This window comes from Perissodus microlepis, chromosome 20 (genome assembly GCF_051167445.1).
Source record: "Perissodus microlepis isolate ML-2025 ecotype Zambia chromosome 20, ASM5116744v1, whole genome shotgun sequence".
NCBI classification, from domain to species: domain Eukaryota; kingdom Metazoa; phylum Chordata; class Actinopteri; order Cichliformes; family Cichlidae; genus Perissodus; species Perissodus microlepis.
The window spans coordinates 10,847,536-10,862,631 of NC_140480.1; the positions used below are offsets into that span (position 1 = coordinate 10,847,536).

Below are 15,096 nucleotides of genomic sequence, written 5' to 3' on the forward strand. Positions count from 1 at the left end.
AAGATGAAGTTATTCATGTCCAGTTATTTACAAATCAATGCCTGTTATCATTACCTACTCCTACAAAATGTTTGTGTAAAGCTAACATGTGTCATGCTACCCTTTTTACTACAAACTTCTTAAAGTAGGTTTAAAAAGAACAAAAAAACAACATGAATATATACGAAATGTAATACAAACACTGCCCAGAGAGTGAGCTGCCTTGGTGGAGGTTTGTGTTCTCTGAGTGGTTTTTTTTTTTTTTTTTTTTTTTTTTTTTTTTTTTTTTTGTTGTTGTTGTTGTTAATTTTTTGTATTTGGAGTTTCTGTAAACCAGAAAATACAAGCAAGAATTTCAGTTTAAAGAAAGAAACAAACAAGTTTGTTGTAAAATATGTTTTGATTTCCAAATTCTCATAAAAACCACAAGCCTCCACCCGAAAACTAAGCACAGCTTCTCAAGATGAGTAGTAATTAGATTTTGGTCTCTTTCCCTCTCCCTCTAAGGCAAAGATGCCTTTTGATGCTAACAAGCTTTACTGCAGTGAAATCCTGGCCATCTTGCTGCAGAACAATGACAGTAAGTGTGTCTCACTAAATGGTTTGTGGATTCCAAATGATATTAGTTTATCTTTCATATTTTTGCCAACCTATTTCCATTCTTTTCATTCCTTTTTTCTGCACGTTTAGGCTTAGTCATGGTCTGTCGCAGCCTTATCTTATTGTGCCCTTTCCGTGCTCCCTTTTCCCTCCCTACATATTTTTCCTCTGTGTTACCTTTTCTTTTCTCTCCCTTTCTTTTTCCTTCCACCACTTTATGACTTCATGTTACCTTTTAATGTTTCTCGTTCTCACTAAAAACCCAATAGAGCCTCACATAGCCACAGAACTATCTGGTCCTTAAACAAGTAATCGTTAATGGTACAAGTTACATTGACATTCAGCTGGAGTTGTCTCATTTTAAGCTCACCACCCTTCTCATTCACTCGTGCTGCCTCCATCCTATTCCACTTACCTTTCGAACACAAAATATAATGTAAATCTATTAAAAAAAAAGTTCTTTTACAAAAGAACATTTTTCTTTCTTTCGAGAAATCCTGCCAGAAATGATGTACCTTATTTGAAGTAAGAGTACAGCAAATCATACAGCTGCTAAGAAAATGCCAGTTTGGAAAGAGCCTTGATGTGCTAATTTTAATGTTGAATTGGATTTAAAGCTGGACTCTGAAAGAGTGCATTTTAAAATTCAGCATCCCATCCCAGTCCATAAATAGCATGAAAATTGATCATGTTCTCCAGCTCATTCAGCTGTTTATTGTAAAGCGAGCAAAGAAAGGTAAAGGGGGAAAAAGTCACAGCACATAATATTATTAGTGTTGTGTGTGCCACTTTCTAATGTCAATTTATAGGACGTGTGAGTGTGTGCCAGTTGGGTCTGCTGAGAAGCAGAGGTGTGTTGTGTAATGCTCAGGTCTACATTGAATAACTTGTGAGGATGTGTATTTGTCAATGCCCCCATTTTTCCTCATTTGCTGACTCTCTGGAGGTCCCTCGTAGCAGTTGTGTTCCTCAGTATTTATCCCTCTGAAGCACTTCTGTCGCCCCCCCATTTCTCTTGTTGTCCTCTTTCTCTGTCCACTTAAACATTCTTTTTCCTGCTTTCTGTCCTCCCCGCTGCTCACTAAATGTCTTTTTTTTGCCACCATCTCGACATGATCTCCCTGCTGTCTTTTCCTTTTTATTTTTCTCCTTCACAGATACCAGAGAACTACTGGGTGAGATGGATGGCATTGATGTGTTACTGCAGCAACTATCTGTAAGATTTTTGCTTTTTTTCCCCCTTCTATTTTTAGTTTCTTCTGTGCACTACCCTTCATATTTTCCCAACAGCCCTTTGAGAGGCATACACAGGTGAAGCTTTAGTATTTCTCTAATATGAGCTTCTCCAGATCTGTGGTAAATTGTTAGAAATGTAAAAAAATAATAAAAGAAAAAAAAGAAAGAAATGTGCATACTATGTATCCTTTCAAAATGCTTCCTTTGTTCTCCCGCCTACCTTCTCCAGGTGTTCAAGCGTCACAACCCGTCCACAGCTGAAGAGCAGGAGATGATGGAGAACCTGTTTGACGCTCTGTGTTCCTGCCTCATGCTGCCCTCCAATCGTGACCGCTTCCTCAGAGGTGAAGGGCTTCAGCTGATGAATCTCATGCTGAGGTGAGGCTGTGTAAGACGTTGTAGAAATGTAGAAGTGGAACATTCCCTGATGGCTTCATGCTGTAGATGCTCAGTTTTCACCTGGTTGAGAGCCACCCACAATGTCTGCATCTCACATTAATACACTTTTTTTTTCTTATGATACTCAGCTACATATTGCACGCTAAAGCCAAGTGTAATTTAGGTTCAGTCTTGTTAACCCTCTACAGAAATCAGCTTTCACTCTCCTGCTGTTGCAGATGTTGACTACGATGTTTTACTTCCCAGTTTCTCTACAAATTGAGTGCTTGGTGGTGGGCATCTTTGACAGTTCATTCATGTTAACTGTTGCTGTTCACAGCATCTGCCAGTTAGTGTTTTTGTTTGGCAAGGTAGTGCTATCATTTACTGCCGTGATAATAACTACTGCTTACAAAACATTTTTAATCTTACGGTGGAAACTGTGATATTTCAGGAACTTGATATTGCCATACTAGTAGAGCAGGATGATATGGCCAAAAATATTTATCACGATATACATTTGAAAATTTGAGATAACGATATAACTGATGATATAATTGACACTAGACAAAATACTTTACAACTCCACAACTTTATTAGTGCAAAAAACCCCCCCCCAAAAAGTCAATGTATTTTCACTTAAACAAGCAGCTGTTTTTTATGTGCATTAAAGTTATATAAATGTTTAACAGTTCAAATGCAAATTCCTTGCTGACATTTTAACCAAAAGACATTTCCAGTGGAAACTGGCCGACATATCCTCAGCATAACCATGTATAATATCCACAAAACTTAAAAAGAGGTTATACACACACAATACGGTAATATTATGTTGAAGCACAGTACGTATCACTCCGCAAGGCTCCTGACTACGATAGCCGTGATGCTCCGACAATCCATTAGTGATGTGTGATACCACTGATTTCCTTTCCGATCCGATACCAAGTAAAATTCAAGGTGGTATCGACAATACTGATCCGATACCGATACTTTGTTCAAAAACGTAATGTTTCATTGTATTTCATAATACAATATATAGTTGTATTATGTAATTCTAATAATATAGCTTCGTAATGATTACAGGACATCAGACTACTTGTTCTTATTGCTTAATAATACAGAATTATCATATAGAAATAAAAAAAACCAAGTTGTGCGCTATTTGAGCACGTTGCCTGCCTGTAGCACTAAAGGACTCCGCGAGAGACGTCTCTCTCCCACTAGCAGCACCTGTCCATATTCATACATAAGGCACACGGGATTATAAGGGGCACTGTCGATTTTCAGAAAAATCAAAGGATTGATTTTAAGTGTGCCTTATTTTCCAAAAAACACAGTAATAACGACGGCCCGCTAGCATGCGCTACCAAAAATAGTGCTTTGTTGTGTATCGGACAGACGAAAGCTAAACCAGTTCCACACCACTGAAGTCGCAGCATTTTTACAAACCAATTCTGGTTCATCCGTTTCATTCAACGATCCGCTTTCGCCCTTGTCATTCCCCGTCGCCTTTTTCGCCATGTGTGTATGAAAACAAAGGCACTGCGCATGCGCGTTTTACCCATATTCTATCGCGATATTTCATTTTCTTATCGTTGCCCAACATTATACCGGTATTACTGTGATCAGTATGATATGGCCCAGCCCTACATACTAGCTTCTCTTTACAACATATGGATGCAACGTCTAAAAACTTGGTGCTTATTGTTTTGTCCATTATTCATACAACCTTTTAGAAAAGTCAAACTCCAAGGTAAAACAGAGTTCAGGCAATTCAAGGTTCAATTTATTAAATTTTGTCCTTGCCTGGCAACAGGGTATTATAACAGTAAAAATCTACAACTATTGTTATCATTATTATTATTATTATTATTATTATTATATTCTTCACATAGGATTAGCATAACAATGCAAATTTATGCGGTTTAGTTTTTTCTACCACAGTTTTGAGTAAATGATGTTAAGCTTTTTAGTAGTGGTAGTACTTGTAAACATGGTTATATTGAAAGGAAAGATGAAAACATTTGAAAAGCCATATCTTTTTTTTTTTTTTAATAAAAGCTAGTGGAGAACTTATGGCTCGCACAGCGAGAAAAAATTAATTATTCAAGGAACAAGAAACTGTGTAAGAGAACTCCTTCATGTATTTGACCTTGGACTTTAGAGCTCTACATTTTTGCTGCAAAATCTCAACATTTGTGCTATGACAGCTTTCAATTTTAGATCATACTTATGTAATCTACAGCTTATAGTGTCTTCTGTATCTTATGCTACAGTCTCACTAGGTAAAACAGTTGTTAGAGACTACAGCAAGATCCATGTGTAATGAACTTACAGTCTTCTCATGTTTTGAAAGAATTGCTTTGAAGACAGCAGTCTGGTTTGCAACCACTCGGCAGTCAGTTACTGTTCTGAAAGCAGCTTGGTGTTTCAAATTGGCAATGGAAAAGCAAAAAAGATGGAGTCAGTCTTCTGTCAGTGGTTATTAAATGCAGTGTCTTTATGATAATACAGCAATGAACTGTGATAAATTTGTGAAATTGCAAGGCTGTTGTTGTCTACATACACAGAAATTCAAATTGCTTACATTCAGAAACCAGTCGGAACCGCATGAATCTGAAACAGAAACACAAAATAGTTATGTAGGTGCTGTAGGAACACAGTGTAACTGCAAAACGACAGACACAGTAGCATTGCTTTTATTATAGGAATATAACCAAACTCTAACCAAATGGCAATAGCTGAGTCGTTTCCCCTAATTCAGATTGATAGATGTGTCTCACTCAGCTTCTGGGTAACCAGCTACTTGCAACTGGTTGCTGAATGTACAGATTTAATGGAACCCCCACCCCCCCAGTTGCAAGTAAGTCGCTGTCTTATTGTTGCTCTAGTGTGACTGAGGCATAAAGCAGAGTCATCAGTCCTTTGCAGTTGAAACAGGGCACTCATTTTAATAATTAGACTGGTTTAGTGCTCTGCCATAAAAATTTATATATGGGTGAATTACTGCAAATGCAGTAATTGCTACATGAGAACTAATTAAATGTGAATAGATAAAACTTAGTGACACTACTTGCCATATACCTGGTGACAGTTTAGTTTCATCTGCATCATAGATATCGTACATGAACATGTTTGTTGCAATATTGAGTTCCAATGATGAACAGTATCACTTCCACAAATCCAGAAATAGAACTTGGTGTATGAACTTTGTTCTCAGTGTAGTAACTTACAGAAGTACTATAAGTGAAACTTTAAATGACTTCTTCATTGATATAAAAATAAACATTAAACGTCTTGATATAGACTGGGGCCCTTGTGGCACAGCTTTCCTTACGCGCCTCTATGCCTGCCGTTTCTGCCAGTCCAATCAATCAACAGCTGGTGGACTGCAGCACCGCAGAGATGTGACCTTAAAGACTCATAAAGACGCATTACACGCCTTTATGAAACCTTCACAGCTTCTGCATTATTGTGCTAATAATCACATCACTGGTCACGCAGATTTAATGCTTCGATCAATATCTCATTATTGGAATGCAGAACCCTTTTTCTGGTAAATCATCTACCAGGGGAAAGGAGAGAGAGTCAGAATAGGAGGTGGCGGAGTAATTACAACAACATATGACGGAGCAGAATATATAACTCTGAGAATGTTGTAAATGTCTTCTTTAGAAAGAAACAAGTTCTGTAATTTTTCACTTATGAGCATTTCATTGTGCAAGGGTGACCTTTATTTGACGCTAAATTCGTACAGAGAAAACTTCCATTTTATCATATTAAATAATCTTGCTGCAGCCCTCAGTCTTCATGTATTCATTACCTCCCTAACAACGTGTCAACAATGTTCCCTCTAAGCTGCGCGCGTGTGCAATTGCGCACTGCGGTCTCTGCACACAGAAAATCTGCGTTGCGTACAAAAAAAAATCTAACCTGAATTGAAATTAAAATTAATACTTTAACAATTCTGTTTTGCAGTGTTGGTAAGTGAGTGACTGGCTGCTCCCATATGGGATTAGAACGATGCCACCTTATCCCATAGTCCAGCCAATAATGCGATTCACATTCGTATATACGCAGCTAATCAACGTCGCTGACAGGCTATGACAGCGTCCTTATGTGCCGACTCCGGTGTTTTAGCTAGCAAAGCGGCGTGACTGATGTGGAGTGAAGCCACGTTAATGACAACGTGTACAACCATTGGAGATGTGAGCAGGACAGACGGAACAATTGACGGAAAAAGTGTGGACTTTATACCAGTTTTTAAATTGTGTTGATAGGCCACGTAAAACCAGAGTTATGATAAAAATATATGCAATGTTTGGTTTTCTTCCTGAATACTATCGTTGTTTATAAAACTGCGTTTTATAAGGAAAACGCTCGAAAGCACTCTCCGCCTGCGAGCAAATACAAAACCAAAAAACCCCCAGCCTTTCCTATTGGTGGAAAAATGTACCATGTCGACCAATCAAAAAATAATATGGTAACATGGCATTTAGTTGTTTAGGAATGGGGGGAAGTTTTAGGAGTGACGGCGGTGTTTTGAGATGTGAGAGATTTGCAACGTTTAGCGCAAATCTTGTGTAGTTAGTGTGTAGTGTAGTCAATAGTTTTGTTGTGTGCGTCAGAACAATGAGGCGACTACTGAGTGTTACAGGTGTTACAGGAGTGATACATCACCTGTTGTCAGGCCTGCAGGTATCAGGCTTGTGATGTTCTCCTTTATCTCATAGTGGACAGAAATTATTTTTTGGAGTGGCACAAATGATTTGTGTGGCATCAAATTTGATGCAGAACAGCTGATTGTTCTGTAAATATTTTGAAATATTTATTTAAAAAAAACGCCTTGGCTGCATTTTTAGGTAAACAGCTGCAAAAAACTTTGTTGTTTGCATAACTCAGTTACTTTTTTGAAGAAGTAACTACATAATTAATTGACCAACATTGGTCATTATATACTGTATTTTGCAGACAGAGAGTTACAGGACTCTCTCCCAGACCACAGACTCATAATACAAGTCAGAGCTTTAGAAATAAAAAAAAAAAAATGTTTTCAAAATTGGAGTTCAAGTTATTTTTAACTGTGTAGGTCATGAAAAAGATTCTTTTTAAATTTCCATTGTAAGTGGGCTAAAGCAGTTAATTAAAAGTAGTCTAACATAAATGTAAATGCTGTAATTTGATTATTTTAATAAACCATGTAACTTCGGAGGGATTCGATGCTGGCGTGACCACAGTGCACATGTCTGCTGTTGCTCACAGTGGTCCAAGGGACCGCTCAGGGAGTTTGTTCGCTTAGACACGGGGGGGGCGCAGAGCCATTGCAGGGGGGGCGCGGTATGAAAAGGGAAAAAAAGGGGAGAAAAAAAAAAGAACGTTTGGACACTGCCAGCATCATTGACAGGTTTTTGACGGGGCTCCCACACAAACGCAAATTTTTCTTGTAAATACTTTCTTGTAAAACACAGGGGGGCCCAGCAAAAAAAGTTTGGGAACAACTGGTCTTGACTTCCAGCTGACCCTTCTAGGTCAAAAAAAAAAAAAAGAACCAGTATAAGAAATAAGAAGTATTCTTAGTTCTTCACTTGTTACATAATCTGTCATGTTATAGCTTTATTCCAAAACTACAAGTAGTAGGCAGTTTCTCCCATTCTACTGTTTTGGATGGATGGGGGCACGTTGGAGCATAGTCATTTTTAAATCTCTCCAGAGATGTTTAATGGCGTTCAAATCTGGGATCTAATTAGGTCACTCAAGGACATTCAGAATGGTGTGGAAGATACCCCCTTTGTTATCATGGCTGTGTGCTTAGGTTAGTTGGAAGATTAACCAGAGTGCTCTGGAGAATGTTATTACCAAGGATGTTTCTGTGTTTTTCCCTTGAACATGACTCGTCTTGCAGTTCCTGCTCCCAGAAAAGATCCCCACAGTGTGATTCTGCCTCCACCATACTTCACTGTAGGGATGCTATTGACCAGGTGTTGAGTGGTGCCTGGTTTCCTCCAGGCATGATGCTTGGCATTGAGGCCAGCGAGTTTAGTCTTTGTTTCATCAGACCAGAGAATTTTGTTTATCATGGTCAGCGCGTCCGTTATGCCCTTTGCTGAACTCCAGCAGGGCTGTCATGTGCCTTATTTTGAAAAGTGATTAGTGGAGTGCTGCAGAAATGGTTGGCGTTCTGGAAGGTTTCCTCTCCTCACAGAGCAATGCTGGAGCTTTGTTAGATTAGCCATCAGGCTTTGCACTAAGGTCCAGTATAATATGAATAAGGATAATTTTGAACTGTGAATCATAAAAAAAGCTAGGTGTGGTTTAAAAGAGAGATGTAAATTAGAATAAAGATTCACTTTAAACACCGGATCACTTAAATTTTCCTTATATTTATGGTAAACCGCCAACATGCCTAACAAAATAACTCCACATCATACAAAATGTAGTGTTTTTGATCTTTGAGTTACAAAGTAACCAAGATAAACAGAATAATAAAAAACATGAAAAGCTGCTCTACTCACTGTGACGCTTTGATCAAAAGCTCAATTTCAGACCTCTTCAGCCTCATATAACATAAAAGATTTGAGACCTGGTGTCTTGATGAATTCCTGGCAGAGCGAAATATTTGTTAGACCTGCCACTGAAACAGAGTTTTATCAGAGCAGTTTTACAAACACACAGTAAGACTTTTAAATGCATCAGCATTCATACAAGTTCTTATTAATGTAGTTCCCTGTCTTTTCCAGTGGGATGTAGCCATTTTCTGATCAATCCTCGTAACTGTCTTGCTCAGGTTAATAAACTCTTTTCCAGGTTCTTTGACTTTGTTCGGGTTTAGTCTAATCTAGAATCTGACTGAAATCAAAAACATACTGCTGCTGTCATGCTTGTATCCACTAGATACAACCCACAATCCATTTTTTATGTGACAACAGAGTAGTTCATGACACCAGGACTTTGAGTTAAGTCAGCTGTCTGCTAGCTGAATTGGCTTCCCTTCAGAAGGTTCCCTTCTGAAAGTACACTGCATATCGCTCCCCCTTGCCCTTCACTGCCGTCCATCATATATAATGTGTCTGTCTGCAGAACCAGACACAACTGCCTGAAATATGTGTCCCTCCTGTGAGATAAACACTGTCATCTGTCATTGGTGGGAATGGAGGAAGTGACACTTTGATAGACAGCTACATTTCCTACAAGAAGTGTGTAGAGCGGACGGGGTTGATGCAAAGAGAAGAGAACAGCATAACCTCATTATTACTACAATAAATTGATGATGAAAAACAGATGACAATTCATCTTGTCGTGTTTACTCGTTTTCTTTTATTAGTAAAAGCATATGAGTTTTCATGCATTACATTGGGCCGACAGCCTTTAGTGATATACAACTTAATAAATGATGTGAGTGGAGAATATAGGCAACATTTCATTGTTGCTTGGCGAGCTTGCATGTTCCTGAACGTCTCAAATCTCTCACGCTTAATACTGTGAGTGTTGTTTTACAACTTGTACAAATCAGCTCTTTAAAACTGCACTTATTTGTTGTGAATCAAATATAAAGCAGCTGTGAGATATGATTTTTAGTCTGTAAAATGCTATGAAATGCTAAGAGTTGTTTAGACCAAGCCCTGGCTTTGAAGAGAGATACTCGAGGGATGTGACAGTCATATAGACCCTGAAAGATATTATTATATGTTTATGCACTTCTAAACTGTCAACAACACCTACAGCTACCATAAAGAAAGTTTGTTTTAACAGTGCTGCAAGGATTGTCAGGCAGCTGTTTGAGGAATTTTCTGAACCACTACAGAAGTTTAAAGTTGCCACGCAAAAACGCCAAGTATTTGTCAGTAAATTCACAAACCTCACGCTGAGGAGAACAGCGAAAAAAGTATTCTTTTATTTTAGATCTGGATTACTTGTATGTTTTGTTTGCAGATAAGAGAACATTCCAAAAGCCAGAAGCAAGTGCTGAAATCCCTTTTACGTGGTGCTCGATAACAAAAGTGTTTGCACAAGTAATTCTTCATGCATTCCACTGTTTATTTTAAGTGCTTAAAATTTCCAGCAGCATAATTGTCAAATACCTTGTTTTTTTGTATCTGTTAATTCTAGTGATAATGTAAAGCTGTGGTCCAATTTAATCCATGTTGTTTGACTCTGCAGGAATAAATATATATTGTTTTTCTGTTAGAAATGAGAACATGCACCTCAAGGCTGAAATTTCATGTAGATATAAATGCATTAACAAAATGGCATGTCTGTTATCGGTGTCTCAATACCGTTAGCTAGACTTTTCCAGGACAAAATAAAAAAGCCTGCATTTAAGATTTATTCAGTGTTTCTTCTCTATCCTGCAGAGAAAAGAAGATGTCCCGAACCAGCGCTCTGAAGGTCCTGGACCATGGAATGATTGGACCAGAGGGAACAGATAACTGCCATAAATTTGTGGACATCTTGGGTTTGCGAACAATCTTCCCGCTTTTCATGAAAACTCCTAAGAAGATGAGAAAAACTGGTGTTTCAGAGCGGGAGCATGAAGGTCAGTTACTAATTACAGCAGGTCAGCGAGGCTGTGTTCAGCTGTAATCTTGTTACCTTGTTTTGATCTCTTGGAGTAGAGTGACACATTGGTTCAAGCAATGAAAAAGAAATTATTGCAACATTTCTAAACTGCGTAAAATCTAGGGGGACAAAATATTGATGGGATTGGACTGTTTTTGGTTTTATTTTCTCAGAGACATTATCAATACACTGGTGCCAGTGTATTGACTTTTCCACTTTGTGTCAGTACTTCATGACTCCTCGTGGTGGCACTTTTCGAATGTCTACAAAGCACAGTGTTTGAGAGCAGGGAAAAGGCAAAAACTTGAAGAGATGCATTAAATTGATCCAGCCTTGAAATTGGTTAATGTTAGTTGCATAAAATTTTTGCATTTTTCTTCTTCTTTGAGTTAAACAGACATTGTGATGTGTTAAAGATAATTGTTTTGAATAATGTTGAACATCACAGAGTTGCTGTATTGCGATTCTAGGTTTTAAATGGGCACTGGGACTAAATGATAAAACACTGTAGCTTTAATGAACTCGGCTGCTCACAGAACTAAACAAACTGTGGTTCATTTTTAATTGTGACCATACCAGAAAAGACATGTCCCTCTTTAAACCTTTGTATGAGGGGCAGCAACTCTCTTTTTAAAGTTATGGTGACTCTTCAGAATCAGAATACTTTATTAATCCCTAGGGAAATTATGTGAGTTACAGTTGCTCCATTACAGTAGCATCAACAAAAACAAACTAGACTATTTATCAACACAATATGTTAAGATATGAGGAATGGCACAATATATACAAGTCACCGAGTAATAAATATTCAGGGTTTACAGATGTGATTCTAAACAAATATCAAGAAATTGACAGTTGTTGTTTTATATCTTCTCTTTGAACAAGATAGAAATTTAGGAGTAACATGGCCTTACAAACCCAACAGTGAGATCTTAAGAGATCCACAGCCTACGGCTCTTCAATGGGGTGTCACAGGGTCCCCAGGAAAAAAAATTGTAAATGTAAAATAATAAAATAAATATTCTTCTGTAGCAATAACAAAGTATAACATAAATTATTCTGTAGCAATTACACAAGAATATCCAGTAATGTCCCTGCCTACAATTAAACACATTCACTTACGGAAAATTAGAGGCATCTTCTGTGGCAAATGGGTGCAAGCCTTTGACCACAAACTTAGTCACTGCTCGGTGACATTCGTCTATCCTGGCCTGAAAGGAGACGCTACCGGTAGACTGCAGTGAGAACTGCCAGCATCTGAGCCAGCCAGACTCTGTCTGTCTCTCTCATCATGGTCACCTAAATGCACAGTAATGGCAGGTTTTGTAATAAGGCAGATCGTGCTAATATAATATGCACTGTTTACCTGCCGCATTAACAGGTGAGGACTGGGTTGAAATTCACGAGTCCGGAGCGGAATTAAAAACACGACATTCATTTAAGGTTATCGCATGTTTTGTGAGCAAATGCTTTTGCATATTCGTAGTGTTTCCTCCCTTAAATGAAATATCTACTTTGCAAGTATTGCTAGTAAAGTATAACCTAACTTTTGAGCGTTTGAGCCGCCATGTTTCCTGCCAGGTAAATGACGCTCCGCAACGTGGTGACGTCATTCGGGGCGACTGGAATCAATAAGGGAATCGTTTGCAAAAATGGCAAACAATTCCAAGGAATTGAAACAGTGGGAACCGGTTCTCAACAAGAACCGGTTTTCGATACCCATCCCTACTTGTTTCTGCTCCTGTTTTCTAGTTTTCTGCAACGTCTAGTCACACTCATTTCCTGCAGGCGCACTCAGTCCTAATCTGCTCATGTATCATGGTTTGCTACCTCTTTGGCCTGTCAGTTTACACTATCAATCCAATCTTGATTGATTTTCCTGCCTGTGCTCTCGAACCTCTCTTGTCTCTGAGTGAGAGATAGGAAGCGCAAACGAGAGACGGCGAGAGAGACGTAGGTTCGTGTCATACACGACAAGTGAGTAAAAATGGAGAGGAGACTGAAGGAAGAGGAGGTAGACAGCTTGTCCATCTCTCTGCCCTTTGTTTGATTATCAACGACCGAGACGTAAAATCCTTCCTCTCCTTCTGTTCGTATTAATTAGGTTTCATATGTCAGCTGGGGCTTGCTTGCTCTGCAGAGAAGAACAAATTGTCTTCCATTGTGTCCCATTTTCACCCAGGGACTCAATAAATTAACCTTTGACCCCCTTGAAGAGCAGGACCAAGATAATAAAGCCCCCCCTCAGTGTGTTGAAGACTCTGGCAGGGCAGACATACTCTTAAAAGACTAATGTGGAAATCCATCCCCAAGGTTCTCCCAGCCCTTGAATTTTGACAAATGTGGTCTTCATGGGTTTGTATTTGACAACATAAGCTGTGTTTGGAGATCAACAGTTTGATATGCAGTAATGATTAAAGAGGTCAAGCTCAGAATCAGAAAATGATGTTTTTAGGCCAAATCAAACCATGCTCAGTTGGGCTGTTTTGTGGTCTTCAAGGGAAAAACTGGGGAATTACTACTGGTCCTTTTTATAGGCATCATTACATGACATTAGTTTCGAAAGCATCGCTTGGAGTGGTAGCTATAGAGTGCTTAAACACACATCAAAGTGCTGTATTAAATGTGTGTATGAATCAGTGAATGTTGCTTCTAGTAAAGAACATTTCAAAGCTCAGCGTGGAAAAGCACTATAGAAGCACCAGTTAATCTAACTTAATCTTCCATGTTTTTATCCAAAGCTACAAAGAGGATGGTTCATTCGAACAAATTTCTACATTTCTCTTAACAGTTCAAGATATCTATTAATGATAAAGAGGAAAAGGTTATACCAGCAAGACCAAAATACTGCACATATTTCCTGTCAGATATAAGCAACAGGCATACAATCAATTCAAAATTGTCTTTTAAGTGTTTTGTTTATTCTATTTTTTTATGCAGCATTACGTTAACTAGTAAATTACATACTTTTTATTGAAACATTGTGTGTGCATGTGTGTGTGCATGTGTATGTGTGTGTGTATGTGTGGCTAAAGCTAAAGCAGCTGGTGTGTGGCACACCAGCTGCTTTAGCTACCTTTTTACTTATATTTACTTTGTTGAACTTGTGTGGACAGCTGTTTGCCTCCACCACTGTGCATGAAGCAGACTAATTCTGATTTTGTGCATCTCTATTTTCTATTTTATTATTTTTATTTTTATTTTTTTTTCAAATACAAACATAATCATTGGGGGGGAGGGAGACTCAAAATAACTTCATAGAATCAATATAGTGCTCCTAGTTTGATATTTGGCACATGATTACTGTTATTATTCTCTGTGGTTACAAATGGGACCTGCGTAACTTTCCCAATCACGTCTGTATTGATTCGTCAAACAGCAATAGATGTAATGAGTTGCCTGTCACAATATAAGAGTGAACCCTCCTTCTCCGTAAGACTTCTAATTGAATATGGTGTGACTCAAGTAGTTCTCTGGAATAACATAATAACAGTGTAAATTAATTAACTATCATGCGCTTCAAACAGAAGTAATTAGGAAGTATGCACCTCGCTGTCCTTCTATCCACAGTCCCCTTGGTTACATTCACTCTATTAGTCTCTCTATCATAAACCTTTTTGTGAAGACTGATCCCTGTGAAATCCTTTTTGAAATTAGCACAGCCCAAATGACCAGGGATTGCCAGACCAAGTTAGCACACAGAATGGCATAATTAATAGAGACATTGTAAGTGGCGAGAAAACACTGAAAAGACGGGAAAAAAAGAAAAACCCAAACAACAAATTACATTTCTGTGCTCATAAGTATTCTTGTCTCGACACCGCCATTCACCTTGTTTTAGGGTCTCGGTTTATTGGTGTATGTACTCTGTCATTACCAGTGAAATGAGATTGTATGATGGAAATTGGTGGCAGCCGGTTGTTATATTTAGGTGGCTAATGATGTGAGCGAGTGCGGGAGGGAACAGAAGTAAACAACTAATTTACATGGTGAGGCACAATAGTCCTAGCTCTTTCTCCGGCTCCAACTCAGAAAAGTGTTTGTTTTTTTTGTGTGTACACTTGTGTGCATGTGCGTGTTTGTTTGGTGGTGAGAGAGGGAACAGAGGCCTTTATGCATGATACATTTTGAATGCCACGCAAACACCTTCCAGTGCTGCGAACGGCCGTATCGCGACCCTTATTTTCTAATGACTGCACTACTATAGGTAATGAGTGAGACATGCTGCCAGAAAGAGACCAGAAGCACCATCATGTTTTATGGCTCTGCAGGTCTGCAAGATATACACGTTGTGGGTATAAAAGATGGAATAGACCATTTGATGGAAACGGCATCCCTTTATGAAAG

General features: G+C 38.6%; 1 protein-coding gene across 1 annotated transcript in view; it reads left to right on the top strand.

The window, feature by feature from the left end:
• The window catches only part of ctnnbl1 (catenin, beta like 1), a 70,829-nt gene that overhangs the window by 14,254 nt on the left and 41,479 nt on the right, over positions 1-15,096 (top strand). The window contains exons 8-11 of the mRNA XM_084916687.1: positions 487-559; positions 1,737-1,795; positions 2,045-2,193; positions 10,545-10,726. Coding sequence (XP_084772813.1) covers positions 487-559; positions 1,737-1,795; positions 2,045-2,193; positions 10,545-10,726 — 463 coding nt within the window. The remainder of the gene's footprint in view (positions 1-486; positions 560-1,736; positions 1,796-2,044; positions 2,194-10,544; positions 10,727-15,096) is intronic.